The sequence below is a fragment of the Arctopsyche grandis genome, chromosome 5 (assembly GCF_051622035.1).
Source record: "Arctopsyche grandis isolate Sample6627 chromosome 5, ASM5162203v2, whole genome shotgun sequence".
Taxonomy (NCBI): Eukaryota; Metazoa; Arthropoda; class Insecta; order Trichoptera; family Hydropsychidae; genus Arctopsyche; species Arctopsyche grandis.
In genome coordinates, this window is record NC_135359.1 from 12,038,002 (window position 1) to 12,065,612 (window position 27,611).

General features: G+C 39.2%; 1 protein-coding gene across 3 annotated transcripts; it reads right to left on the reverse strand.

Moving 5' to 3' along the window:
• On the reverse strand, positions 1–24,202 carry LOC143912086 (protein argonaute-2-like). Of its 3 annotated transcripts, none has more exons than XM_077431259.1 (21): positions 22,724–24,202; positions 17,961–18,887; positions 17,458–17,864; positions 17,215–17,385; positions 16,047–16,138; positions 13,370–13,466; positions 13,122–13,245; positions 12,376–12,521; positions 11,655–11,803; positions 7,838–7,928; positions 7,662–7,766; positions 7,439–7,566; positions 6,151–6,262; positions 5,871–6,026; positions 5,518–5,739; positions 2,683–2,772; positions 2,470–2,598; positions 915–1,021; positions 700–805; positions 407–612; positions 1–187 (listed from the first exon to the last, which is right to left on the reverse strand). In XM_077431259.1, the coding sequence occupies exons 1-21, from the start codon at positions 22,725–22,727 to the stop codon at positions 94–96; spliced, it is 3,663 nt and encodes a 1,220-aa protein (XP_077287385.1). In that variant the 5' UTR covers positions 22,728–24,202; the 3' UTR covers positions 1–93. The 3 variants fall into 3 exon arrangements, with proteins under 3 accessions (XP_077287385.1, XP_077287386.1, XP_077287384.1); XM_077431260.1 differs by having other exon boundaries at positions 17,458–17,816; positions 17,913–18,887; XM_077431258.1 differs by having other exon boundaries at positions 17,458–18,887.
• Positions 24,203–27,611: the final 3,409 nt, after the last annotated feature.

A 27,611-nucleotide genomic window follows, 5' to 3' on the forward strand; every position in this document is an offset into this window, starting at 1 on the left:
GATGAAATTAAATTTCTTTATTTATCGCAACGAAAAGTGATTTACATAGTAGATAATAAATCAAGCAGTAAAAATAGTATTGAAAAAAAAAGATTATACAAAAAACATTGGATGTTGGTTTAACAATTTCTCGGAAACGTTGAGTTTACTTTGAGCACTCTGCAAATTGTTCAAATCGATGCTAACACTGAAAACCATAAAACATAATTATTACAATTTTAATTTATAATAATAATTATAAAACTATGATGATACACAAGGTCACACTGATGAATTTTTCAAAATTAAGGCCATTTTAAAAATAAAAAATACAATTATTTAACAGTAGACAGTTAAGACAAGCACATAATCAATGTTAAAATCATTACTTTAGTTTGCAATTAATTATGTACATAAATTTCAGTACCCTTCAGTTAAAACTTTTGCACGTGCAGCCGCCAAATGTGCATAGTATGTTGGTGTCGGATACGACACAGCTCGTGTACACCGACTGTATAAGTGACACAGATAATATGCCAAATGTTCCACTTCGTCATCCGTCATATCAGCATCGTCCCAAATACAATGATACCTTGTAGGTCTGGAGGTGCCTTGGATAGAGGCATGGGACAGCTAAAATATAATATAAACTTTTATTGAAATACATAATCGTTTCGAAAAAATACAAATTAGGAATAATTTTGTGATAATATATAGTACCAAATAAAAATCGAGTTCTGTCGGGTGCGTTATATCACTATCAACACACGTCCCAGCTGGGGCGTTTCCGTTTCTGTCTGCATCTTTAGGGTTAGTAGGAAAGAATCTGGAAATAGAAAATTAAAATTCCCAATACATGAAAACATAAAAATATTTATAATAAACATTTGTATATGATGCAAAAAGTCATATATATGTAAATTACAATACAATACCTCGTATGATGCCTTTTTTGTACAATAAAAATAGAAATATGTGGTTTGTAAGCAGTGCTCAGTGAACTACAGGCAGCTCGAATTCCCATCAATTCTGAGTTTAACACCTGTAAGAATATTTAATTTAAAATCATGCCAAAAAATTCGCTAATAAAACCATAAATTTTCAAAAAATCAAGTATTGTTTACGACATATAAATATACAGTAGCGTATGCTAAAAGGAGCCGCCGGTTAAGTGCAATCGGATTAGGCCGAGGCGCATTGGTTTGAGGATTATCTCCAGACTATGTGCAAGTAGGCTAAACAATGGCCACCGAATTGGCGTAGTAACGGCACCCAGTCATTTCTCAGAAGTGACAGCGATAGCGTGGGACTGAGTGTCGTGGGAATACATATCCGGGTACATGCCTAAACAATAGGGAAGTAACCGGACATCGAAGATGCTCTGAGCGACCTGTCCTTTATAAGAAGATACTTAACCATATCGAGACATTCTGGACGGAGCACTGGCGGTGCGTTTATCGCCTGAATCACCAATAAATGCTGTGAAACGACTTTGGCCTTTTACTTGGATCCTCCACCCACCTCTACGCAACAATATTATACTAGTGTTTTTACCCGGCTTCACCTGATATTTTTAATATAAACCGCTTAAACATGGCTAATCTAATAGTAAACATTTTATTAAATTTATTTTGATATTCACTTTTTCTACTTGAAATATTTCTTAACCTACATAAGATACCAACTTTTCTAGCCATTTTTTTTTTGGTCAATAGTTGGTCAATAATGATTGGTCCATAATTTTCAGTCCAGCTGAAATATTCAAACTATTTTTGTAAACAAATTTCATTTACCGGTAAACAAATTTTCCCACTACCGATATACCGGTATTTACCGATATACCGGTATTTAGTGAAAAATATAATTTTTCGAGAATTAGATAACTGCAGTGGTTATACTCTTCCTAAAAACGTTAACCTAAATTGAATCATAAATAATTAAACTTAAATGTCAGGTGAATAATGTCATTTAAATAATCTATTTGTAATAATTAATAGTTTTTATTCATTATTTTTATGTTTTAACCAATAATATTGATTTATTTAAAGTTTGGATCACAATTGAAACAACCGTTTGATCGCATTTATTAGGATTTGATTGGTCTGTATCACTACTCTTAAGTAAGCATCAGCCGTAGCCACTCTTACGAATGCATCTTTTTGGACATTTAATACTGAAAATAAACAAATTCCACAATACGGTATTTGCATCGATTTTTGATGCAATATTATGCTTTAATATGCCTGTATATACGTATTTTATTTTATTTTATTAATTTTTATCCATAAAACGTAGGTATTTTGAATAAAATTTTTGATTTATTTTTGTCAATATATTTTTCTTCAACGTAAAATTTCAAGAACTTTCATGAAATTTACTGTTTAAACATTTAATGGGTTGAGGGTGCTGGAATAAATCTGCCTAGAGGCGCCATATACACTCAGGGCAGGCCTGTATGTACATGTTACATAAAATATAATTTCAGGGTACCTGGTCGAACTGTCCTTCTGATACGCCATCTCTGAACATCACAATGTGCTGCGGTTGAGCTTTTGTTTCCTTGTAGTAAAATAGGAGATGTTTTTTAATCATCTCTTCTAACCCTTGTATTATCTCAACCTACAAAAATATTTTTTAATTCGTTACTATTCTCAAATAAAAAATGTATCCATATAAAAAAAATTAAGAATAAAAATTATTTACAGCAGGCGGCTGAATTTTCAGGGCAATATTATATTTATATGCATGTTTATCATGTGATGCAGTCACAGCGACGAAACTTGGAACATTATCCTAAAAAAAATCATTTTAATAATATTTATAATTATTAAAAATAAACGGAAACGTTTTCGTAAATATTGTATACGAATAGCTTTATAATTAGATGCAAAAAAACCAGGTAATATCGACATGAATGAAAAATAAAGGGATAATTGGAAATTAAATTTTTAATATATAATATATAAAAACGGTGTCGGTAAATATGTACTATGTATATAAAAAATATTAATACATAATTGTTGTTTTTTTGTAACCACCCCATTACTTAGCTTTTTTGAATCATAAGTACTTAGCTGAATATATTATACTAGTTTTGGGCCCGTCGATTTCAACGGGTGGTTTCGTAATGGGTTTGATACACGAATTAAAATAAAGTTTAATGTTATATATAAAGAAACAGGTTGTGTTCGATGAGCTATCTTCTTTTTTTTCAAATATCGTTAAAATATAATTAATTTAATATTAATAATAAATTAATTATATTTTAAATAATTTAATATAACAAAAAGTTAAAAACCTTGCTAAATAAAATTATATGTAGGTAATTACTCTTATATGAACACATTCTTGAAAATGGTTTTAGTCAAGAGATTAACCTTTCCTCCCCTGTGATATGTATTTACTACAACTCGACTCTAATAATGGGAATATCGATATGAAATGTAATAGATACGAGGTTCAGAATTTTTGTATTCCTCCGTAATATAATTACGAATTACGTCAATGTATGTTAATGTATATATAATTAGTCAATGTATATATAATTATTCATCTGCAGCGACGGAAATAAATGATTTGTCGAAAAATCTAGATTTCTCGCTTGTGGGCTTGTCTGAGTGCGCGTGTGGGCTTGCTTGTGTGCGTGTGTGAACGGAAACGGCTTTTTTTTTAACTCGTGAGTAGAGGTAGGACCGGAAGCGCGCCGACTATTGTTCCATTATTGTAAATGCTTTGTAAAAAAGGTTCGACAAACCTTTAACAATGCATTTACAACATGTGAACAATGAACAGCGCGCTCTGGGTCCGCTCTTTACTCGTGAGTCTGCAGTCTACAGTGGTTCTCAAGCGTTTTGTGATTATTGTTATTTCTCGTAATACTTTTTGTTATGTTACTGCTCTTTATTTAATTTAATTTATTACTAGCTGTATTACCCGGCTTCGCTCAGTATTTATAATATAAACCGCTTGCGGCCCCATTCGGCTACGCCCCCTTCGGGGCCCCATAAGGCTGCGCCCCCTTTGGGAACCATAAGGCTGCGCCCCCTGTGGCGCCCCTGGCGGGGCCCCATGAGACTACACCCCTTGCGCCCCCGTGGGGGTGAATCCATTGAATCGAAAAAAATCAAATCGGCGCCTATGAATCGAAAAAAAAAATATTGAATCACGTGTTCGATGACGTCACCGATCTACGGACGACGAACGAACCAAGGATACATACATACATACATATATATATATACAAAGTCTCTTTCCAAATTATATATTAGATATATATTATGTATAATTTTAGAAGAACAATAAAATGGATGGAAACAGATCTATGAATGAAGATGAATATGATAGCGATATCGAGTTCGAAATCAACGATGATATTACAGACACGGAAGATTTTGTTGAAGATTTCGACAATGTTAGTGAGAATGAAGACGAATTTGTGGTAGTCGCACGCATTCTGTATTTTAATTCCACGAGAAATATTATTAAAAGATTTAGAACCACTGATCGACGATCTTATAATTAGAGGTAGGATAGTCACAGTGCTATCCATTGTTCGTCAAACCTTTAACAATGCATTTACAACCTATGAACAATACACGGCCCCCTCAGGCTCCGGTGACTACTTATAATGTACAAACACGGGCTTAGCGCGTGTTGCGACTCAAGGCCGCTGGCCGTTCAGTCGCTCATAGAGCGTGCTTCGCGATGGGTCTGTCAATTATTTGCGATGTTTTTTTTCGTTTTCAGACACTTTTCAGAGCTAACACTACAAAAATTCTTACATTTCAACTTTAACTATGGTCAATAAAAGCAATATTTATGAATATTTCAATTTTTCCGATTTTTAAGTCACTTTTTCATATGGTGTACAAAATACATATCATCGGAGCGCGCGGATGTTTTTGGCACCATAAGGGAAAGGTTAACGTAAATATTTGATCGTGTTATAAACGAAATCAATTATAAATAAACTTCGGTCATTGACCTAGCAACTTTGAATAGTCGGTTTCACGTTCGATAGGAGTGCGCCGACGCGTCGAACGTGAATGCGCATGCGCCAGCGTCGATTGAGGCGGCGCCAACGCATGCGTCTGCGTAAACGTATGCGGTGGAAGTGAGCCTTTAGTCCCTGAACTCAGGTATACCTATAAGAGGATTCGTGTGAGAGTTCGACTCCGGATGAGAATTTATACAAAGTTTGGGCTTTTTATCGATTCATCATTATGTTCGGCTAGCGTTAGGATGGACACACACACAAATTACCATCTTTATATATATAATGTACTTCTAAAATAAATTTATAAAATAGCATAGAAATTATTACATTCCCTTACAAAATTACATTCTGTTTCGAAATCGTCACGGTTTGAGAAAATAAAAATATTACGTTAATTTTAATTATACATATTTGCAATTATTAAAAACATGTCCCTGTATTGCAATTATTAAAAAAAATAACAATAAAATTGAAAATATAAAAAAATGATTTAAGCTTATACAGCGTATGATAATAAAATAGAGCTCAAAAATAATATTAACCTGGCCGGGAGATGGATGTGTAACATCTGCCCCAACAATCATACATGGTTTTTTGAGACAGTTTGGTATGCTAATGGGAGCCAAAACATGGTTCGTAGAGTTTAATTTTGAATTAACTTTTTGTAGCAACATTGAGGCAGTACTGGAATTCATCCGATCAATAGTATTCTTCTTAATACATTGCGTTAGAAGTCCATGATTTAATTCCGCTGGTTTTTTCACCTATAAGTTATTCAAACAAGAATGAAAATATATATATATATATATGCACATATTATACATATGTAAAATGTGCTAAAATGCCATTTAATGTAATACAGAATAAAAGATGTGCATATTGTTTTTATACTAACTGATGCATAATCCTCATTTCTAAATATAATAACGAGTAGCATTTGCAGTCCATCAGCAGCTGCTTTTGAAATAGAAGTTGACAAATTTCTTCTATCCACAAATACTATTTCGGGAGGTGAAATAGTCATTCCATTTTTCTTTGCGGCATTTTCCAGCTAAAATGAATGGTTTATTATAAAATCAATCAAGCTACTAGAAATATGTTAATATCTATTTAGCTTGCAAATATTGAAATTAGTAAAATTAGCAAATTTAATAAACAAAAAAAAGTCTACACACCTCTCTTACAAATCCATTAATTTTATTCATTTCAATTCTATCCATATAGATGATTCGCCATTTATTGAGGCTGGCTGCCGTATTAAATTTGGATGGGTTCCAAACACCATTCCTAAATAAAATAATTATTTTGAGGTGGCATATTTTTGTTTTAATTAATTTGATTAGAATTGGTTTAAAAAATATATATCAAATGATATTAAAATCACTATTACTTAAATAATGGATTTCCAGCCCAAGGAATAAGTACATACATGGTATTCTAGGGATCGCAAATTAATAATTAAATAAATTTACAAAAAGAAGAACTACGAAAAAATTCAATATAATCAGTGTCTAGAGCAGTGGTTCTTAACCTGGTTCGATCGAACCCCAGAGGTTTGGTGAGTCAGTCTCAGGGGTTTGGCCGGGGTCAAGACACACCCGACTCATATGATTCGGGTGCCAATTAAGAAGGGTTCGGTGAATGCGCTTATGAAACTGGTGGGGGTCAGTACCTCCAACAAGGTTAAGAACCACTTGTCTAGAGGAATCTAAAATTGAAAATCGGAAAAATATGACTATAAACATTGAATCCCTTAAAAGGAATTAGCAGTACTACCCAGAGCTTCTACATATTTCTCTGAATGGAGGAAAATAGAATATTTACTTACATACATAAAAATGTAGATTTATAACTTAGACTAGATTTTCAACATCTATGTGTACATATCAAAATAAAGGTAAGATACAGACTGAACGTTTAAATATAACATGAAATTGACTCTAACGAACACTGAGCTGCAAATTTTTAAGCCGGTTGCCCAGAGATGTAGTACTCATTGCATTTAATATTAGGTCAAAGTGATTTTCAGAAAAATTTATTTTAATGTGGCATTCGCCAGTTGCTTGGGACCCATGAAAGGGGGTCGCGATACAAGAAGGGTTAAGATGTCGTGTTAAACAAAAATGAGAATCAGCGAAAATAATAAATAAGCAAATTGAGAAGTTGAAAAAACATTAACATTATTTTGATGATTTCTTTAAAATAGAATATGTATAAAAAAGTTCAAATTTAGCTATAAAAATTAAATTAAAGAAGACCCGAAGAGAACAAGATAAAATAATAAGTATTTTGTCAAAAGAAATAAATGAATAAAAATAAGTAAGCTGTGCATCTGAGCGAACATACGTACATATGTTCACGTTTTAGAAAAGATAACATGGTCCCAAAAACGTGTTCTCAGGGGGGTCTACTGTACTGTGTAAATAATTTAATATGTAAATAGCGATTAATTCAATAACATACATTGGTACAACATTTTGACCATTATAGGCTAATGTTGGTGCATTCAATATCCTAGCAGGAGCTTTCTCAAATTCTTTGCCAACTGATAAACCAAAAGCTTTTACCACAGGATCTTCATTATAATTCGCCTAAAAACATAAATTTTGTTATTTCAAAATTAAATCAAATAGCATACATACATATTACATACGTAGATTTTATTAAAACAATAAAATTTACTTACCTTATGCATTATCCCATATATTTTATTTTTCCTGATGGGTGGTTTGGTCGCAGCTTTATAAATTAAATTTTTGGTTTGATTACCATCCATTTTCATAAGAATACTCTAAAAAAAATTCCATCTATTAATACTACTAAATATGCAAAAATAAACTGAATTTCGTTTCATTTCATTACCTGCCCACCCACAACTGTACAAAGTTCTACTGGATAGCACACCTTTTTGTCTTTGCCAACAGCCACGCAAGGAAAATTGGGATATTGAATCCTGAAAATAATGTCAATTATGATTGCTTACAACTGAACCCGACAGCGGCGTCAGTTATAGCACTGATAATGTCTTTAAAAACCTTATATAGTTTCTAAATGCCATTAATTAAACAGAAAAAGTATATCTAGAATTATAAACAAATAACCTTAACAAGTGATCAGTTTTATTCTAAATTTATTCATGATTTATATAAACGAATATCAAAACTATTACTTTGGACCCTGCTCCTCTCTACATATGTATATTTTTATATAATATATATATATATATATATATATATATATATATATATATATATATGTAGTGTTGGGATTGAACGAAAGGCTGATGTATGGGCTATGGCTGTGAAAGGGTATGTTACGACTGATTGTAGAGAGGGGATGGAAAAGTGGCAGAGGGCGCGAAAGGACCGCTATTTTACAGTTAGTAGAAGTTAACCTTCCACTGGGGGCGGTTGGTCGTTAAACCACCGCGTGGTGTCGTTTTAATAAACAACATGACTGAAAACGCACGTGTTTGATCTTCAATTCCACCGCCACATCCCATCGTGGTCCTGAATAGCGCCAACTATTCAGGAATTCCACCCACAATTGGAGGCTCGTCCGGGATTAGGCGGCAGTTTGAAGACCACGTGCTACAATGTATCGGAGGAGGAGGCCAACATCTGGTCGTGGGACGTCGAGAGGGGCACGGGAGAGAGCCATAGAAGAGCCAGTCGCCAGCCGAGCCAAGCTGACTTTCCAAGACATGGAGGGCGCCGTCCCCATTTTCACCGGAAACGACGACTATCCGGTAGACAAGTGGGTGGCACAGATCGAAGAAGTCGCACACTCGGCAGGTTGGGGCAGCATGGAAAAGCTGCTGTTTGGGAAACGCCTGGTCAAGGGTGTGGCCGAGAGGTTCCTGCGCATACAAGTTGGGGTCTATTCGTGGGAGAAACTCAAAAGCACATTACTGGAGGAGTTCGCCCGGAAGGTGAGTGGGGCGTCAGTCCATAGGAGGCTGTCCAAGTCGCAGAAAACGTCAGAGGAATCGGTCAACGAGTACTTTTACCGGATGCGGGAGATCGCGAGCGTGGGTTCGATCGAGGATCGCGACCTCATGGAATATGTCATCGACGGGATCCCTGGCAGGTCTTCTATGAAGGGGATGCTGTATGGTGCCCGCAATTTGAAGGAGTTCAGGGACAAGTTGAGCGCCTTCGACGGGCTGGTGGAAAAGGTAAAGGCAGAAGAAGCAGCCGCAACCGTAGCCACAGCCAAAGCAGTGCCCGCACCCTCAACTGGAGGTGGCTGGAGACCCAAGGCGAGGACGCCGGCACTGATCGACACAGGCAGTGAAGACAACCTCGCCGGCGAGAACTTCGTACATCGATGCGGCATCATCACTAGTGAAAGTGTTCCTGTGGTAAGAGACCAATGTAACAGCTCCGGTGCCATTCGTAGAAAAGCTGCGGAAGGAGTAAGGAGGGCTGATTCGGACTTGAAGGATGGAGAGCAAGAAAAAATCAAAGTGGAACGCGATAAAACGTCAAAACCACGGATTCCGATTGAGGTTAAGTTGGAACAGAGTCTGCGGAGGGAAAAAGAAGATCGGGCTTCACAAGAGATGTCTGCTCATGCAGAACCCAACGATTCCTGTTCAAGCGAGGCTGATGGAACATCAAACATGTCACATGGTCAGATGGTGAGGACCCCCTTAGAGCCTCCAGCATCGCCGTCTCGAGCTCATTTGGACTATTCTTCAGTGCGACCGAGCACAGAAAATCGATCATCAACCACAGATTCAATTAGGATAACGAATGATGAAAGTAAGCATCGCAAACCATGTGGAATAGATGTTTCCAATAATGAAGAGGACGGTGTAGACATGGATGATCGCGGTTTGGACACGGGTGATCGAAGTGAGGACACGGGTAATGGAGGTGTAGACATGAGTGATCGAAGTGAGGACATGGGTAATGGAGGCGTGGACATGGGTGATGGAAGTATGGACGGTGATGGTTTGCATATTGGAAGGCTTTGGGACAACGGAGACATACCGTTTTCAAATAAAGATGAACCGCCCGATGGTCAATTCAGTAAAGGATCTCATGGTCATTCGAAGAATCCTAAAGATGAAGATGAAGAAAATGGGAAACATGTAGAAAAAGATATGGATAAATCACCAGAAGAAATAAGAGACCCAGTCAAAATTTCAACACCAAAGGACAATGTATTCACTTTCAAGCTCGGTCGTAGTCAGATTGATGTTACTTTAATGGAAAATAAAATAAGACCATGGATTAAGAAAGGAGTTTTTGGATATATCGGTGAACCAGGAACGATATTGGTCAACTTCATCTGTGGCAAGATACTACATGGAAAGCTGTGGGGCGACGGGAGGTCCATCGCGGACAACATCATCGGACAGCCGCGTGGAATCGCGACTGGCATCGGATAGTGTTTAGGTTGTGCCAATTGAAGTGAAGTGTGTGTCAGTGAATTAGAGAATAAGTGGAGTACCCGGAAGGGTTTTAGTTAAGCCTTACTTGATATTTGATTATTGTTTTATTTTGTTAGTAGTTAAGATTTGAAATATTGTTAATGTTTTATTGATTATTCTAATGTTTTCATGTTTTGGCGAGTGTTTGGTATGTTGAATAATGTTTTAATTTGGTTACATGCCTAGAAGAATATGAGATAATTGTATTGAAATGTAATTCTAGTGATGTTTTAAATGTGATTTGTTTCCGATGTAAAGGTGTTAATTTTAATGCTATGTAATTCTTGTAATGGTTTTAAAATGTGATTTGTTTCCGATGTGAAGGTGTTGATTTTAATGCTATGTATTTCTTGTAATGATTTTAGATTGCAATTGTGATGATTTATGTGTAACTTTAATTGTGATGATCTGTGTGTAACTTTTTTTGAAGATTGAATTGTATTGAAACGTGAAAAATTGATATGATACTGAAATAGGTTTAAGGTTACTGTGGAATATGTTTGAGATTATTGTGGAGTATGTTGAAGACTACTGTGAAGTATGTCTGGGATTATTGAGAAGTATGTCTGAAAATTATGTGTAATATGATTGAGGGATGGCCCGGCAGGTGAGAGAAACCTGAGGGCAGGTTTGTGGTCAGGAAAGGCCGAGTTGTAGTGTTGGGATTGAACGAAAGGCTGATGTATGGGCTATGGCTGTGAAAGGGTATGTTACGACTGATTGTAGAGAGGGGATGGAAAAGTGGCAGAGGGCGCGAAAGGACCGCTATTTTACAGTTAGTAGAAGTTAACCTTCCACTGGGGGCGGTTGGTCGTTAAACCACCGCGTGGTGTCGTTTTAATAAACAACATGACTGAAAACGCACGTGTTTGATCTTCAATTCCACCGCCACATCCCATCGTGGTCCTGAATAGCGCCAACTATTCAGGAATTCCACCCACATATATATATATATATATATATATATATATATATATATATATATATATATATATATATATATATGTGGGTGAAATATATATATATATATATATATATATATATATATATATATATATATATATATATATATATATATATATATATATGTATATATATATATATATATATATATATATATATATATATATATATATATATATATACTTGTCTATATATATATATATATATATATATATATAGACAAGGAAGAAAACAGCATGTATTTTATGAAGGACAAAGTAAATAAATAAAAGTTACTTGTATTTCTTTTCAGTTATAAAATAGTCATAAACTGTCATTTTTTTTCCATCTGCATTTTGAAATGTAATTGCTAAGGGTGAATCCACAATGTCTTTAACGTTGCATATTCGTTTGCTAGCAGCCTGGTTGGGAATTTGGTATATAATCTGAAATGTTTCAAGAATACACAAATATGATTCAAAGAAAAATGGTGAAATAAGCAAAAATATCAAAACAAAAAGGAGAATGAATGATAGTGTTGCACACAACAATTAATTGCAACCTGTAACAAACACAATTAGAAATTAAGTATAGTGGATTTGCAAATCAGGTAGACATCAGTTTCGATATGAATGATAAGAAGCCTAATTCATATACATTGTCAATAGAGCCTCCGATCCGAAAATATTCGAATATCAAATATATTCGCCTATTTTACACATCAATATTTTAAATTAATAAAAATGTCAAAAGCCAATGAATTTTAACTAAGATTTTTTTGATATTTGGAATCATGTACTTAACTGTATTCATCAAGCAAAATGCATTTTTCTGTCCTTCAGAACTTAACGAATATATGTACATATTCGAATACTTAAATTTATTATTTGATGTTTGAATAGTTTACAATCACAAATATTTGAAGGATCTAAGATTGTCACACATAGGGATTGTTTGTTATGTAGCTGAGAGCATCTGTCGCATTTAGAATTTTAAAAATATTGTCAACAAAACAAACCTTTAAATTTCTAATAAACCTTCTTAGGGTCATCAGAGTCTCCCTGTCTATTCTTCCACTCTGAAGACATCTATTATTATAATTGGTATCCAATTCATCTATTAGTTTAAGGACAGTTTGTTCTTTGGAGAATCCCTTGTGGGCCACTGTAAAAATAATAATTAATATAAAGTGTAATTTGAGTACACATTTACATACATAGGTACATACATACTATCTAATATATAATTTCGAAAGAGACTTTGTATGTGCGTATGTATGTTTGATTGTTTGTTTGTTTGGGTAGTAGATTCCGTGACGTTCAATTTAATAAAAAAACAAATTAATATTCAAATAAATTTAAATGAAATAAAACTATTCAAATAAATTTAATAAAAATTTTACTATTTGATTGGCCATGTTTAAGCGGTTTATATCACAAAAACCAAGCGAAGCCGGCTAAAAATACTAGTTCTTTATAAAGACATGATTTGTTTAGAAATCGAGAACATAAATTATAGCATTCTTAAGCTATAATTTATGTTCGTGAAATATTGGGAATTAATATCAGATGTTGGGATCGCCAATTTAATCAAAGAATAGATCACTAGCATTTTACTGTCAAACTAAATTATTTTTCATCGCCATATTTTCACTCATTGGACAAAATCAGTTAGAACTAGATAGAAAAATAGCTTGTATATTTGTAAATTAGTTTAATGTATAAAAAAATACAAGCCAGTCTTGCAATAGGATAGTTTCCTCACCATCTATATTGAGATACGGTTTCCAGCCCAAAATTGCACTCTGGAAATGCCCATACCAGAGGTCTAGTCCTCCCCCTAGAGAATAAACCTCTTCATTAGGACGACTATAAAATGAGCGTCCAACCTAAAAATAAGAGCTCTTTTATTAAATTTTACTTGCAAACGGTGAACTGAAATGAACTAAACTTTTGGATAAATAAGACGCAATAGATTGAAATTTTATGGAAAAATGTAAATATCATATTTACCTTGACGAACTTTTGATGGGCGCTATGCCTCATCACTACGTCGAGACATTGCAATGCAGATTGAGGTGGCGCTTTGGAAGTTCCAGACGCCATGTATCTAAAATTCACCAATCATAAAGAAAACATGCAACTAAAAATTATAAAACATAATATATATTGTGATAGAGACACTTCTTTCCAGCCAAAAGCTAACCGATAACGTGTGTTGAATCACGACATAAGTGAAATTTATCTCATATATATGTACGACATAAGTGAAATTTATCTCACACAAGTTATTGTAGACTAGCTGTATTACCCGGCTTCGCTCAGTGTTTATAATATAAACCGCTTAAACATGACTAAGCTAATTTAATTTAAAAAAAAAAAAAAAATTTAAAAATTAAAAAAAAAAATTAAAAAAAAATTAAAAAAAAATTAAAAAAAAAATCAAAAAAAAATTTAAAAAAATCAATTTTTTTTTTTTGCCTTCTAGGGCTTCGCCCTCGGCACCCCCCTGAGCCTTTGCCTTCTAGGGCTTCGCCCCTCCACGCCCCATGAGCAATTGCCGTTTAGGGCTTCGCCCCCATGATCAGTTGCCTTTTAGGGCTTCGCCCCTCCGCGCCCCCATGATTCAAAGCCGTCTAGGGCTTCGCCCCCCTTAGTTAATGCCTTTTAGGGCTTCGCCCCTCGCGCCCCCAAGATTAATTGCCGTTTCGGGCTTCGCCCCCCTTAGTTAATGCCTTTTAGGGCTTCGCCCCTCCGCACCCCCATGATTAAATGCCGTCTAGGGCTTCGCCCCCCCTAGTTAATGCCTTTTAGGGCTTCGCCCCCCGCGCCCCTAAAAAAAAAAAATCAAAAAAAATTTAAAAAAAAAAAAAAAAAATCAAAATTTTTTTTTTCCTTCTAGGGCTTCGCCCTCGGCGCCCCCCTGAGCCTTTGCCTTCTAGGGCTTCGCCCCTCAACGTCCCCATGAGCAATTGCCGTTTAGGGCTTCGCCCCCATGATCAGTTGCCTTTTAGGGCTTCGCCCCTCCGCGCCCCCATGATTAAATGCCGTCTAGGGCTTCGCCCCCCTTAGTTAATGCCTTTTAGGGCTTCGCCCCCCGCGCCCCCAAGATTAATTGCCGTTTAGGGCTTCGCCCCCCTTAGTTAAAGCCTTTTAGGGCTTCGCCCCTCCGCAACCCCATGATTAAATGCCGTCTAAGGCTTCGCCCCCATGATCAGTTGCCTTTTAGGGCTTCGCCCCTTCGCGTCCCCATGATAAATTGCCGTCTAGGGCTTCGCCCCCCTTAGTTAATGCCTATTAGGGCTTCGCCCCTCCGTGCCCCCATGATTGAATGCCGTCTAGGGCTTCGCCCCCCTTAGTTAATGCATTTTAGGGCTTCGCCCCTCCGCGCCCCCATGATTAAATGCCGTCTAAGGCTTCGCCCTCATGATCAGTTGCCTTTTAGGGCTTCGCCCCTCCGCGCCCCCATTATTGAATGCCGTTTAGGGCTTCGCCCCCCTTAGCTAATGCCTTTTAGGGCTTCGCCCCTCCGCGCCCCCATGATTAAATGCCGTCTAAGGCTTCGCCCCCATGATCAGTTGCCTTTTAGAGCTTCGCCCCTCCGCGCCCCCATGATTAAATGCCGTCTAGGGCTTCGCCCCCCTTAGTTAATGCCTTTTAGGGCTTCGCCCCCCGCGCCTCCAAGATTAATTGCCGTTTAGGGCTTCGCCCCCCTTACTTAATGCCTTTTAGGGCTTCGCTCCTCCGCAACCCCATGATTAAATGCCGTCTAAGGCTTCGCCCCCATGATCAGTTGCCTTTTAGGGCTTCGCCCCTTCGCGTCCCCATGATAAATTGCCGTCTAGGGCTTCGCCCCCCTTAGTTAATGCCTATTAGGGCTTCGCCCCTCCGCGCCCCCATGATTGAATGCCGTCTAGGGCTTCGCCCCCCCTCAGTTAATGCCTTTTAGGGCTTCGCCCCTCCGCGCCCCCATGATTGAATGCCGTCTAGGGCTTCGCCCCCCTTAGTTAATGCGCCCCCCCTGCGCCCCCTTTGGGGCCCAATGAGGCTGCGCCCCCCTGCGCCCCCTTCGGGGCCCCATGGGGCTACGCTCCTTTTGGGGCCCCATGGGGCCCACGAGGCTGCGCCCCCTTTGAGGCCCCATGGGGCTGCGCCCCATGAGGCCCCATGCGGCTAAGCTCCATAAGGCGGCGCCCCATAAGGCTGCGCCCCTAAGGCTGCGCCCCATAAGACAGCGCCCCATAAGGCTGCGCCCCATTAGGCGGCGCCCCATAAGGTAGCGCCCCATAAGGCGGCGCCCCCCTGCGCCCTCTTCGGGGCCCCATGGGGCTGCGCCCCATAAAGCTGCGCCCCCTTTTGAGCACCATAAGGCTGCGCCCTCCGGGCCCCCTTCGGGGCCCCACGGGGCTGCGCCCCTTGTGGCGCCCCTGGCGGGGCCCCATGAAACTACTCGCCTTGCGCCCCCGCGGGGGTGAATCCATTGAATCGAAAAAAACAAATCGGCGCCCATGGATCGAAAAAAAAAATCGAATCACGTGTTCGATGACGTCACCGATCTACGGACGACGACGACGACGAAAACCAAGGATACATACATACATACAAAGTCTCTTTCCAAATTATAGATTAGATAACGTATAATTGTCAGTCACCCATCACAACAGTTTTGTTTAAATTTGTATAAACTCACGTGAAAAGGCGAGATAAATCCACTTCAGCTGCAAAATGAATTTTCACTTCGTATTCAGTACCTTTATTCCGACCATCTTCAAATATCTCCACCTAAAAGTTATTAAAAAATATGGGTATTTAACACAAAACTACATAAACATGCATAAATTGGATTACAAATTTAAAGATGTTTGTTTTAAAAGGTGTTAAATTACAAACACATTAATTCATAGATATAGCTCAGAGATACTCAGAGATACAGATAACTATATTCCAAGAAACACTGGTGTTCTGCGAAATGTTCAGTGAAAAATTGGCAAAATTAATATGCACCCGAAATAGTTGAATGTGAGTATTTTAAAATATTAAATACTAATTTCCTACCCTATGTGTGTTCCCTGACGATATTTGGATGATCAAAAGTTTCGTCGAAGAAATCGTTTGAGAAACCATTCGTACATTATATGTACATGTATGTAAAAAATGTAAAATTGTATGTTTATATTATTTATACATTATTGTACGATTGTATCGCAAAGGCTTCTAAACTGCCCGAAGTATCTGAACATTTGACATAATTATTCCGACATATCAGATATCCTTAAGGCGAAAACACGTTGAAATGAACGGCACGGCACGTCTTCTTGGCTTCGAGTCAAGAAAGGGCATTGTTACTTCAGTTCATTGTTAGTTCGTACGATCTTATTTCCACAAGTTTCTCCTACATTTCTTTAAATATGGGATTAACTGTTATCAATCGCTGTCAAGCTTATATCAATACAAGGACAAAAAATCACCAAAAACACTCCAGGGGGTGATTTTTGGGACTGCGTGCCTCGGGGATGGCTAGGCATGCTTGTTTTTTTTTGCTAAAAAGTATCTAAAAAACATACGTGTCACGTGCTTCTCAGTTTGTTTTTGCCCTTAAAGTCCAACTTCTCTCATATTATAGCATTTTTATATTGTAATTCAATAGTTCATGAATATTGTTCAACAAACTTGAAAAAAAGATTGATATTTTCACCCTCCCCAACTCCCTAATGACCCCCAATTATGTAAGAACAATTTTTCGTGTATTGTAGCTTAATAAATTTACATGATTGGCTCACTTCCGCTTGTGCCCGAGTAACTAAACGGTATGTGTGTGGGTATATATGCGTGTAAAAAAGGAGTATAAAATGACTCACCATTCCAGAGTGTGTCTGATTGGGGATATTTAATGTAGTTGGACTGTACATATTTTTCATCCCATCAAACGCAAAATGTTTTCCAGGAAAATATTTTCCGACATATTTGAGAAAAATAGGCATCATAAGTTTTTTCGGCTTATCGGGATCTATAGCAACATCGTAATGGATCTAAAAATAAATTATAATCGTTTTGTATGTGCCAATGAGCATTGTAAAAGTTTACCAAAGTATGTAACTCACGGCTATATTTTGCTTGGGGCTTAATGTCATTGCCAAGTGATTCGTCTCTATGACAATTTTACGTCCCAATTTTTTACTGTCTGGTACACATTTTCGTTTGGGTATAAGTATGCCCGATTCTTGAGATGGTGCTTGAGTTACTGGCACCACCGGTGGAGTCTTCTGTTGTGCCACTGGTTTCATAGGTTGAGGTTGTTGTTGAGGAACATTTGCAGTTGCAGGTTGTTGTTGAGGAACATTTGGTGTTGCAGGTTGTTGTTGAGGAACATGAGCAACGTTAGTCGGGACTTGTTGTGGCACTGGTGCATTTCCTTGAATGGCCGTAGGTGGTCCTTGCTGGTGGGGCATACGTGCATTGCCTTGAATATGTTGAGGCAGCCCTTGCTTTTGGGGCATAGGTGCATTGCCTTGAATATGTTGAGGCGGCCCTTGCTGGTGGGGCATAGGTGCATTGCCTTGAATATGTTGAGGCGACCCTTGCTGGTGGGGCATAGGTGCATTGCCTTGTTGGTGGGGCATAGGCGCATTGCCTTGAATATGTTGTGGCAGGCCTTGTTGGTGGGGCATAGGCACATTGCCTTGCATATATTGAGGTGGTCCTTGTTGGCGGGGCATAGGTGGATTGCCTTGCATATGTTGAGGCGGTCCTTGTTGGCGGGGCATAGGCCAGGCATTTCCTTGCATGACCATAGGCGGTCCTTGTTGGTTGGGCATAGGTGCATTGCCTTGAACATATTGAGGCGGTCCTTGTTGGCGGGGCATAGGTGCATTGCCTTGCATATATTGAGGTGGTCCTTGTTGGCGGGGCATCGGTGCATTGCCTTGAACATATTGAGGCGGTCCTTGTTGGCGGGGCATAGACCAGGCATTTCCTTGCATGGCCGTGGGCGGCCCTTGTTGGTTGGGCATAGGTGCATTGCCTCGAATATATTGAGGCGGTCCTTGTTGGTGGGGCATAGGTGCAATGACTTGTTGTTGGGAAACTGGGACTTTCGCTGTCTGCCCTAACGGAGGCGGAACTTGTTGTTCTAACAATGGCATCATCAGATCACCAAGGGCCAAAGATCCGGCATCATCAGATTGTTCACGTTTTTTGTTTTTTTTCTTATTTTTTTGTTTTGAAGTCTCAGAGGATTGAGGAGCCGGTGCTTGTGAAGATTGAGGAGCCGGTGCTTGTGAGGATTGAGGAGCCGGTGCTTGAGAGGATTGAGGAACCGGTGCTTGTGAGGCTTGCGGAGCCGGTGCTTGTGAGGCTTGCGGAGCCGGTGCTTGTGATGTTTGAGGAGTCGGTGTTTGTGATGTTATAGAAACTGGTGCCTGCGATGGTTGAGGAGCTGCTGCTTGTGATGTTGTAGAAACTGGTACTTGGGATGTTTGGGGAACTTGTTCAGGTTGACCAGCACCGGCACCTTTTTTCGACTTCTTTTTACCTGTAAATTTTTCATTATATCATACAAAATTTTCAAACTTCATTGCGGTTTGTTAGTAGTATGCATGCGCGCTGCTAAGGTAATGAGCATACGCACATATGTACAGATACTGAGCGTATATACGCTACAAAAACTAGATGTGTGTATGATGACCGAGCGTACGTACGCGCATGCATATGTACATACATTCTAGAAATTCCATCAGTTTTAAAAATGCTTTAAATATTTATAAAACACATTGTATATGTACATATACATTTTATTAAATGGATAATTAAGTGAATTTTAATCTATTCAAAGTATAAAATATAAACAAAAGTTTTTCTCCATTGCTTTTTATAGTTAGCTATGCTAGTTTTATGCCCGTTGAAATTTCAACGGGTGCTTTCGGATTGATACATTTAAAATAAAGTTAAAATATGAAGAGTAATAATTAATTGGAATCGGAACTGAAACAGAAATCGGGAATCGGTAATGCCAATCAAATTATGCATGAAAAAATAAAAATAAAATTATAAAACCAAAGTCAACACCTAAGTCGAAATCTTATAACATGAAAAATACGTATCTTTATATCGCGTGACGTAGATCTTGAATATTATAAATTACATATACATATATTAGTCAAAACCAAATTCGAAATTGGAATCGGGAATCGGATAATATGAAAAAAGAAATGTTCAAAACTTTGTAAGGAAAAAGGTGTATGAGCTTTGTATGTTTAGTTGACAAAACCTAATACCTACAATTATGTTTGTATAAACAAACCCAGGTCATGAACGTAACGCTTCATTTATACCATATTTACCTCCTGCGTCTCCGTTTCCGTGCTCTTCTGCATACAAAATAATTTTTCTTTTCAAAGCAGCATCATAATGTTGTCTCTTGTCCAACATTTTAAAAGGTATTTAGAGAAAAATATTAGATTCAAGCCCAAACGTGTTTAGACGACAGCTAAGATAACTCGACTAACTACCTAGGTATTTATTGCGCTACCTACAAGTAGACAATGATGATTCGTAATTATAAATTCGCGATTATAAGACGCACCCGGAATTTAGAGGCCAAAATCGGAAAAAAGTGTAATACGGTATATCTAATGTTAACATCTGAAATATTTCGTCTACATCGGCAGGAATCAACATACATATTGTCGCCATTCTTCCATCATATAGTCTGCCGTCATTTATATATTTAAATTCTAGCAACTAGAAATGAACTATGTACATAGAACGGTTGCCTCTATATTTGTCGACAGAAAATTCTTGTAGAACCAATTCAAATGCTTTCATTTCCACAAAAGAGCCGTCTCAGATGGAAATGACAATTCATAAAATAGAGGACAGAGTAGACATTTTAGAAAATAAACAAACTAAGAATAGCCTTGTAAAAAAAGGGTGTCTAGGTCACTGCACGGAAAGTGACTTGACGGAAAGTCGAAAGATGGAAAAGATGGGCTGAGTCCACGAATCCCCCCCTCATACCCCCCCCCCGTCCGTAATGTCATAAGTAGACACCAGATAGTCACAGTGCTATCCATTGTTCCATTGTTACAATGAAGCGGTTCCACAAGTATGTATATTTAAAAATCTTAATTTTTTTTCGTGTTTTGATAACGAGACATGATATCGAAGATATGTTAAACATTATAGTATCAGTAGGTATATCACGCCAATCAGTAGGTATATAGTTTTTCGGGTCTTCATCAGTTTGGGCCGTAGATTTTGACGGGTCTACCTCACGGGACCGAAAGTGAAAAGCCCGAAAAAGCAAATATTGGAAGGCAAAGATCGAAAATCGAAAGATTTAAAGTCGAAAGATCAAAAAAAAAAGGGTGCATGGTAAACGGTACTATGTATATATAATATATATGAGTGGCATGCGGTGAAATTATCTCTCTTTTTGTCATACAGCCTTGTTAAATGTGCGCGCGCAGGATACGGGAGGAAAAGTCCGTTCCTCTTGTTCCTGTTGTATCCTGCTCGCGCAAATTAAGTGAGGATGTACAAAGGGGGAATAGTTAGAGGACGGTCACCCGTTAAACATTTTAGTATCAGTAGGTATATCACGCCAATCAGTAGGTATATAGTTTTTCGGGTCTTCATCAGTTTGAGCCGTAGATTTTGACATATCGTATTGACATATAATGTACATAACATGTCTCTGCAATAATATCGATCGATTCCCTGTGTGTGTTCCATCCATCCAGATTCCATCTGTGTGTTCATTAAATTCTTTCCAAATATAGCTAGCTTTTTCATATCAATTTGTGTTTATTGGATTCGGAAGTGAGGTCCTTGATCGAACTTCATTTATAACCGTACGATCACAACAGATTATCAAGGAAAAAAATCAATTAATGTTTACTACATTAAATAACAAAATCTATATACTTATGTATAATCTATTATTAGGGGCCGAATTTTTTTCTAAATGAAAATCAGTATTTGAGGACAAAATTTCACCTCAAATACTGCTCCGGCACCACTGCCAAATACTGATGTTTTGTATAATATGAATATCGAATGGAGATAGTCTGTAATGAAAAAAGAACAAAATTCGAGAATATGTACTACAAGAATGCAACTTGTATCGATGTTACAGTGAAAGCATACATATTTCAAGTGAATATATATTTTCACAAATTCAAGCAGTGAAAAGTGTATCAAACAATGAATTTACAACGTTTATCTCTACAAATTTGGAACAGATCTGGAAGCAACAAAAAAACCAACTGACATTTTAGTGTTAATGGTAACTCGCAGTGTTTATTTACCATTTTTTATCGTTTCGAAACTTAATAAATTTACGATTTCATATTATGTAATGTGTTTTAAAAGTACGCACTGATGTGAAATAACAATTAAAATACCCAAACTCATACAAAATTTCGTCGAAAACTATGAAAGTAAATTAATAGATTCATGTGAACATTAAAGATGAGGGAGGAAATGAATAAAAGTAATTAAGTTTAAATGAATGATTAAATCAGTAAGTCGGAACAATTTCATTGGAATATATTCACCAAAGCAATAAAAATGTGTATAATTTATTGCTTCCAGAGTCAATAAGCATAGCATTCCTGTGAGAATTTCGCGGAAAACTTTCATGATGGTAATGCGCGTATGTTAAAATGACGAAATGACACATGCAGTGTCATCAGAATGAAAAAATGTCATTCCAGACATTCTAGAAAGGCCTATTACTCCTATTAGGTTCTGAAAATATCCTAGAATCATCTAAAAACTAATAAACTATCTAGAAGGTGTTTTATAAACAAGAAAAAAGAAAATTATCGGCGAATAATCTTTTGGAGAATATTCTCGTTCTCTGAGAATATTCTCGCTCTCTGAGAATATTCTCGTTCTCCGAGAATATTCTCGACTTACAACACTAAATAGGACCAACCCTTACTTAACCTAACCTATCCTAACCCTTAAATAATACCAACCCTAACAATCTAATCTTAAATGAATAAAACCAACCCTGAAAATATAACTGGTTATGATTTCACTTGAAATATGAGTAATTTCACTTGAAATGTGGGTAATTTCACTGTGACATCGACATAAACCAACTTCGAAATCATTTGAACAGTAAAACAGAAAAATTTTCCGAACATAGGAAAAGTGTTCTTCGGATAAGTTAATTTTCCTCATAGAATCAACCTAATTGGAAAGCTATGTAATGCGCAGTCTTTCAGATATTCATAATAGTTAAAGAAGAAAATGACATATTCCGTAAAAACTAAAAGCAAATGAAATGAATACAAAAATAAATATTGCATCATGTTGCCTTTGATTGCACCAATGGCGGATCAAGTAAACAATCATTACCCATTGTGGTAGATAAGGTTTCACACTTGGACTGTGGATTAGTGATGAAATTTGAAACGCTGCAGCTACCAGCTACCAGCTACCAGCTACCAGCTGCCAGCTGCCAGGTACTGCTGAGAACAAGTCTGGTGAGTGGCCGCGATATCGAAGACAGAAAACAGATACACGTCAGCCGCACCAAGCGGAGACTTGTACCATATTGATATGGGGCGATGTCGGTGCTGCCATTGTTGCCATCGGCTGGCAACATTAGTGACCGGAAAAAATTAGTGACCATGCTTGAAGTTCAGTTTTTTGTTTCAATTTTATTAAAACAGATGCCAACCAGTATACCAATACCAAACAGATGCCACTGTAGAATTTAATTTAATTATTAAAATGTAATATATACTTGTGAGAATTTCAATATATTGTGGCGGCTCGCTTATACGACATGGTCGAGTTTGGTTGCCTTCCTGCGAGTGGGGACCAACCCGGCTGGGTTCGGACAGCTGCTACTCACTCTGTCTTCAGCTGTCATATAATAAACACGTGCATTAACATGCCAGTCGTCTCATTCGTTCATCCTCCATACTGGTGACCCCCGACATCGAGCCACGCAGCCTCGATCAATTTCAACATGCCGCTCATCCCTGCCTCGCCGAGCCAGGCGGGGAAGCTACCCGCCGCGCCCCCATCGCCATCAACAGAGCGCGTCGCGGCCCGCGGGTGACAATAAACGAGCAGACACGGCTACCTACCTACCTACCTACCTACCTACCTACCGACGTCCAGCCACAACGTCGACGACAGGTGCTTTTAAAAAATGGGGGAGCGAATGAGACGACGATCTTGACAGCTGGATGTGGAGTCATGCGCGATCCACTACACATAGAACGGTCATCCAGCACCACAAGACATACACCACCTCAGCACCATCATCATCATCATCATCATCAAGGCCCCGTCCGTTCCCACGAGCGTCGTCACGCCGAGACGGGCGGTAGCGCTACAACACCTCCACGAGCCACAACGACTCACAGTCCAGCTCGGAGTATCATCAACCACATCGATGCCCCTGCCGCCCCCGCCGCCCCACCAACCGACATCAGCCTCGGAAGAGCGGCGCCGCCGCAGCATCGCATCGCGCGACCATCGGACCACCCACCGTCCTGCTCGCGACGTCACCGCCCTCGAATCTACCGACCATTCAGGGCGGTACACCTATGTACACAGCGGATGACCCACGTCAACATTTTTTTTTCTCCCCACGTAATAATTTTTTCTCCTTGTGTAACAACAATTTTTTTTTTCTTTTGTAAAATTTGTTTCTTTGTAATTTTGGTATCGCTGATGCTGGGGGGGGAGTGATGTGGCGGCTCGCTTATACGACATGGTCGAGTTTGGTTGCCTTCCTGCGAGTGGGGACCAACCCGGCTGGGTTCGGACAGCTGCTACTCACTCTGTCTTCAGCTGTCATATAATAAACACGTGCATTAACATGCCAGTCGTCTCATTCGTTCATCCTCCATAATATTATAAGAGGTAAACGGATTATTTCGCACATTGCAATGGCGCACATGACAATCGTTGTGACGAAAATCGCGAATACGGAATATCTGGCACCCGAGTTCTCTACCCTCGATGGATGGAATTTTCGGGTGCCGTGTGTGAGATCGTTTTGTGCGGAATAATCATCGAATCGCTGGAAAGATAACTCTTCTCTTTCTATGAGTGTTCAACTCCTCAACATTTTAGTTGTGTAGGCGGGGGTGGAACGTGTTGACCGTATCCCAGCCTAACGAAACACTGTTGTGCTTGTTTTATAAAGTTTTATTGTTTGCCTATGGTTGTACAAAGGTATTATATTTGGGCAAAAGTATGGCGTTCAGCGGTCTCTGGATATGGTAGAGTGTCGCTGGCTCGGCATTCGTTTATGTTCAGAAGGTCTGTTCCGACCAAGTCTTCATGGTCAGCTTTCGTGGCGTTACGACCAAAGGAGCCGTTTTGGAGGGAGATCGGCGCCGAGCGCGCGTCCCCGCCTCCTATTCGTTTTCCGCTTCGGTCGAGTGAACATCTCTGTTCGCTACCGAGTTTGTTCCCACCACCGAGTCCCGATCAGCTCAGCCTGGATCGGCAGACGATACTGGAAGTACAGCTTCAGTATACGTCCGGTGAGAAGTGAGGAAATCCTGGTCTTTCTTCGTCGAAGTCAGATCACGTAGTCACGTGAGGAGTGAGGTTATCATAACCTCTCGAACACGTGCGCGCTAATTTCACGACGGTCTCCCTCCCCCCTGTCCCCTCTGCTTGATCTCTGTATATACATATATATATAAAATACAGTCACCATACAAACAGAATTACAACCTGTTTTTATTATTATACAATTTCCTCCCTTTTTCCACATCACGCATCCCACGCACATTACGAAGGAGAAAGGGACATAGCAGAGCAGCCGACATCAGCAGAGACCAGACCACCGACGACGAAGGAAGGCACCGTGAGGAAACCAGTCCCGCCCAAGCTTACCACTAGCTATCTCAGAAAACCGACTTCGGGGGTGCTCTCGAGTTGAACATCCCTGGAGTCTGTACAAGGTCTCTGGATGCGGCAGTGTGTTGCTGGCTCGTTGTTCGGCTATGTTCAGAAGGTCTCTGGTCTGCTGCTGTGTGTCGACGCTTGCTGCTGTGGGTCGACTGGCGTTGTTTGGGTTGTACCTCCTTTTATAGTGTTTCTGGAATCACCTGACCGATGGTGGTGGTTGTTGATGCGTAAGCGAGGAATTTGCTTTTGTCGAGAGGTAGAATTTTCTGGAATGATTGGCGCCGTTCCGCTCGATGTAGTTTAATGGTGGCGGCGTGTTTCGACCGTTTTGGTTCCGCTCGACTGGTAGGGGCGTTCCGCTTGAGTTTAATATAATGGCTGCAGGTGTGCGTCGTCTGGGTTTCGTTCCGCTCGAGTGTGAGGGGTGGAACATTCTCGAAGGATTTGGCACCGTTCCGCTTGAGTTGGATTTAGCACCGTTCCACTTGAGTTTAATATAATGGCTGCAGGTGTGCGTCGTCTGGGTTTTGTTCCGCTCGAGTGTGAAGGGTGGAACATTCTCGAAGGATTTGGCGATTGATTCCAAGAAGTGCACGGGTTGTTTACGTGTGTGAGTTCTGCAAGGAATGTGGTTTGTTGTTGTGGAATATTCTCGAATGTTTCGATGACGATGACGATGACGAGATTCCTACAGTTGATTGTTTAAATATTTAATGCTAGCTATGATGAAGTGGTTGAACAGATCTTAAGAAATTCTTAACATTTATTTTATAGGTATACTAATGTTGTACCCGATGAAATATCATTGCATGTATGTTGGCATTGTAGGCGAGGCAGGTATGTGTTGACCGTATCCCAGCCTAACGAAACACTGTTATGCTTGTTTTTATACAGTTTTATTGTTTGCCTATGGTTGTACAAAGGTATTATATTTGGGCAAAAGTATGTCGTTCAGCGGTCTCTGGATATGGTAGAGTGTCGCTGGCTCGGCATTCAGCTATGTTCAGAAGGTCTCTGGATGCGGCAGTGTGTTGCTGGCTCGTTGTTCGGCTATGTTCAGAAGGTCTCTGGATGCGGCAGTGTGTTGCTGGCTCGTCGTTCGGCTATGTTCGGAAGGTCTCTGGATGCGGCAGTGTGTTGCTGGCTCGTTGTTCGGCTATGTTCAGAAGGTCTCTGGTCTGCTGCTGTGTGTCGACGCTTGCTGCTGTGGGTCGACTGGCGTTGTTTGGGTTGTACCTCCTTTTATAGTGTTTCTGGAATCACCTGACCCATGGTGGTGGTTGTTGATGCGTAAGCGAGGAATGTGCTTTTGTCGAGGGGTAGAATTTTCTGGAACGATTGGCGCCGTTCCGCTCGATGTAGTTTAATGGCGGCGGTGTGCTTCGACTGGTTTGTTTCCGCTCGACTGGTAGGGGCGTTCCGCTTGAGTTTAGTATAATGGCTGCAGGTGTGCTTCGACTGGTTTTGTTCCGCTCGAGTGTGAGGGGTGGAACATTCTCGAAGGATTTGGCACCGTTCCGCTTGAGTTTAATATAATGGCTGCAGCTGTGCTTCGACTGGTTTTGTTCCGCTCGAGTGTGAGGGGTGGAACTGTCTCGAAGGTTTTGGCGATTGATTCCAAGAAGTGCACGTGTTGTTTACGTGTGCGAGTTCTGCGTGGAATGTGGTTTGTTGTTGTGGAATATTCTCGAATGTTTCGATGACGACATTCCTACAGCATATTAAGTTATTCAATTTAAAAAAAAAAATAAAAGAAATATGTCGGTCCTGTGTACGATCCGCACGCGATCGAATTTTTTTCACATACCTTTTAAATATATTTATTTTTATCTTTTGTTGTGCCCGTTGATTTCAACGGGTGGTTTCGAAAAGGAATTGAAATACGAATAAAAATAAAGTTATATGTTATATATAAGTATAATGGGTTCGGTGATTACTAGTCAAATCTGAACCGGTCACAGGACAACCGGTCGCTCTAGATCGGTCACACGTGATCACCCGTCACGAGAAAACTGGTTGACGGATTTTAGGGTGTGACCAGTTTTCTCGTGACCAGTTTTAGTGTGACGGGTGATCACGTGTGACCGATCTAGAGCGACCAGTTGTCCTGTGACTGATTTACATATGACTAGTAGTCCGTTTACCGTATAATGTAAGGTAATTTATAGGTGCACGTAATATTAATTGTAATTAAAAGTGGCACATTATACACTTAGCAATCTAACCCGTTTGAAATGATGATTTTCTTTTATTATATAGAGCCCTAGTGATTGGGTCCATTTTTGAGAATCAAAAGAATAAAGAGGTTTCTCAGATATATCTACATGATAGTTTACAGTCGCTATCCTTGACTATCCTGGTA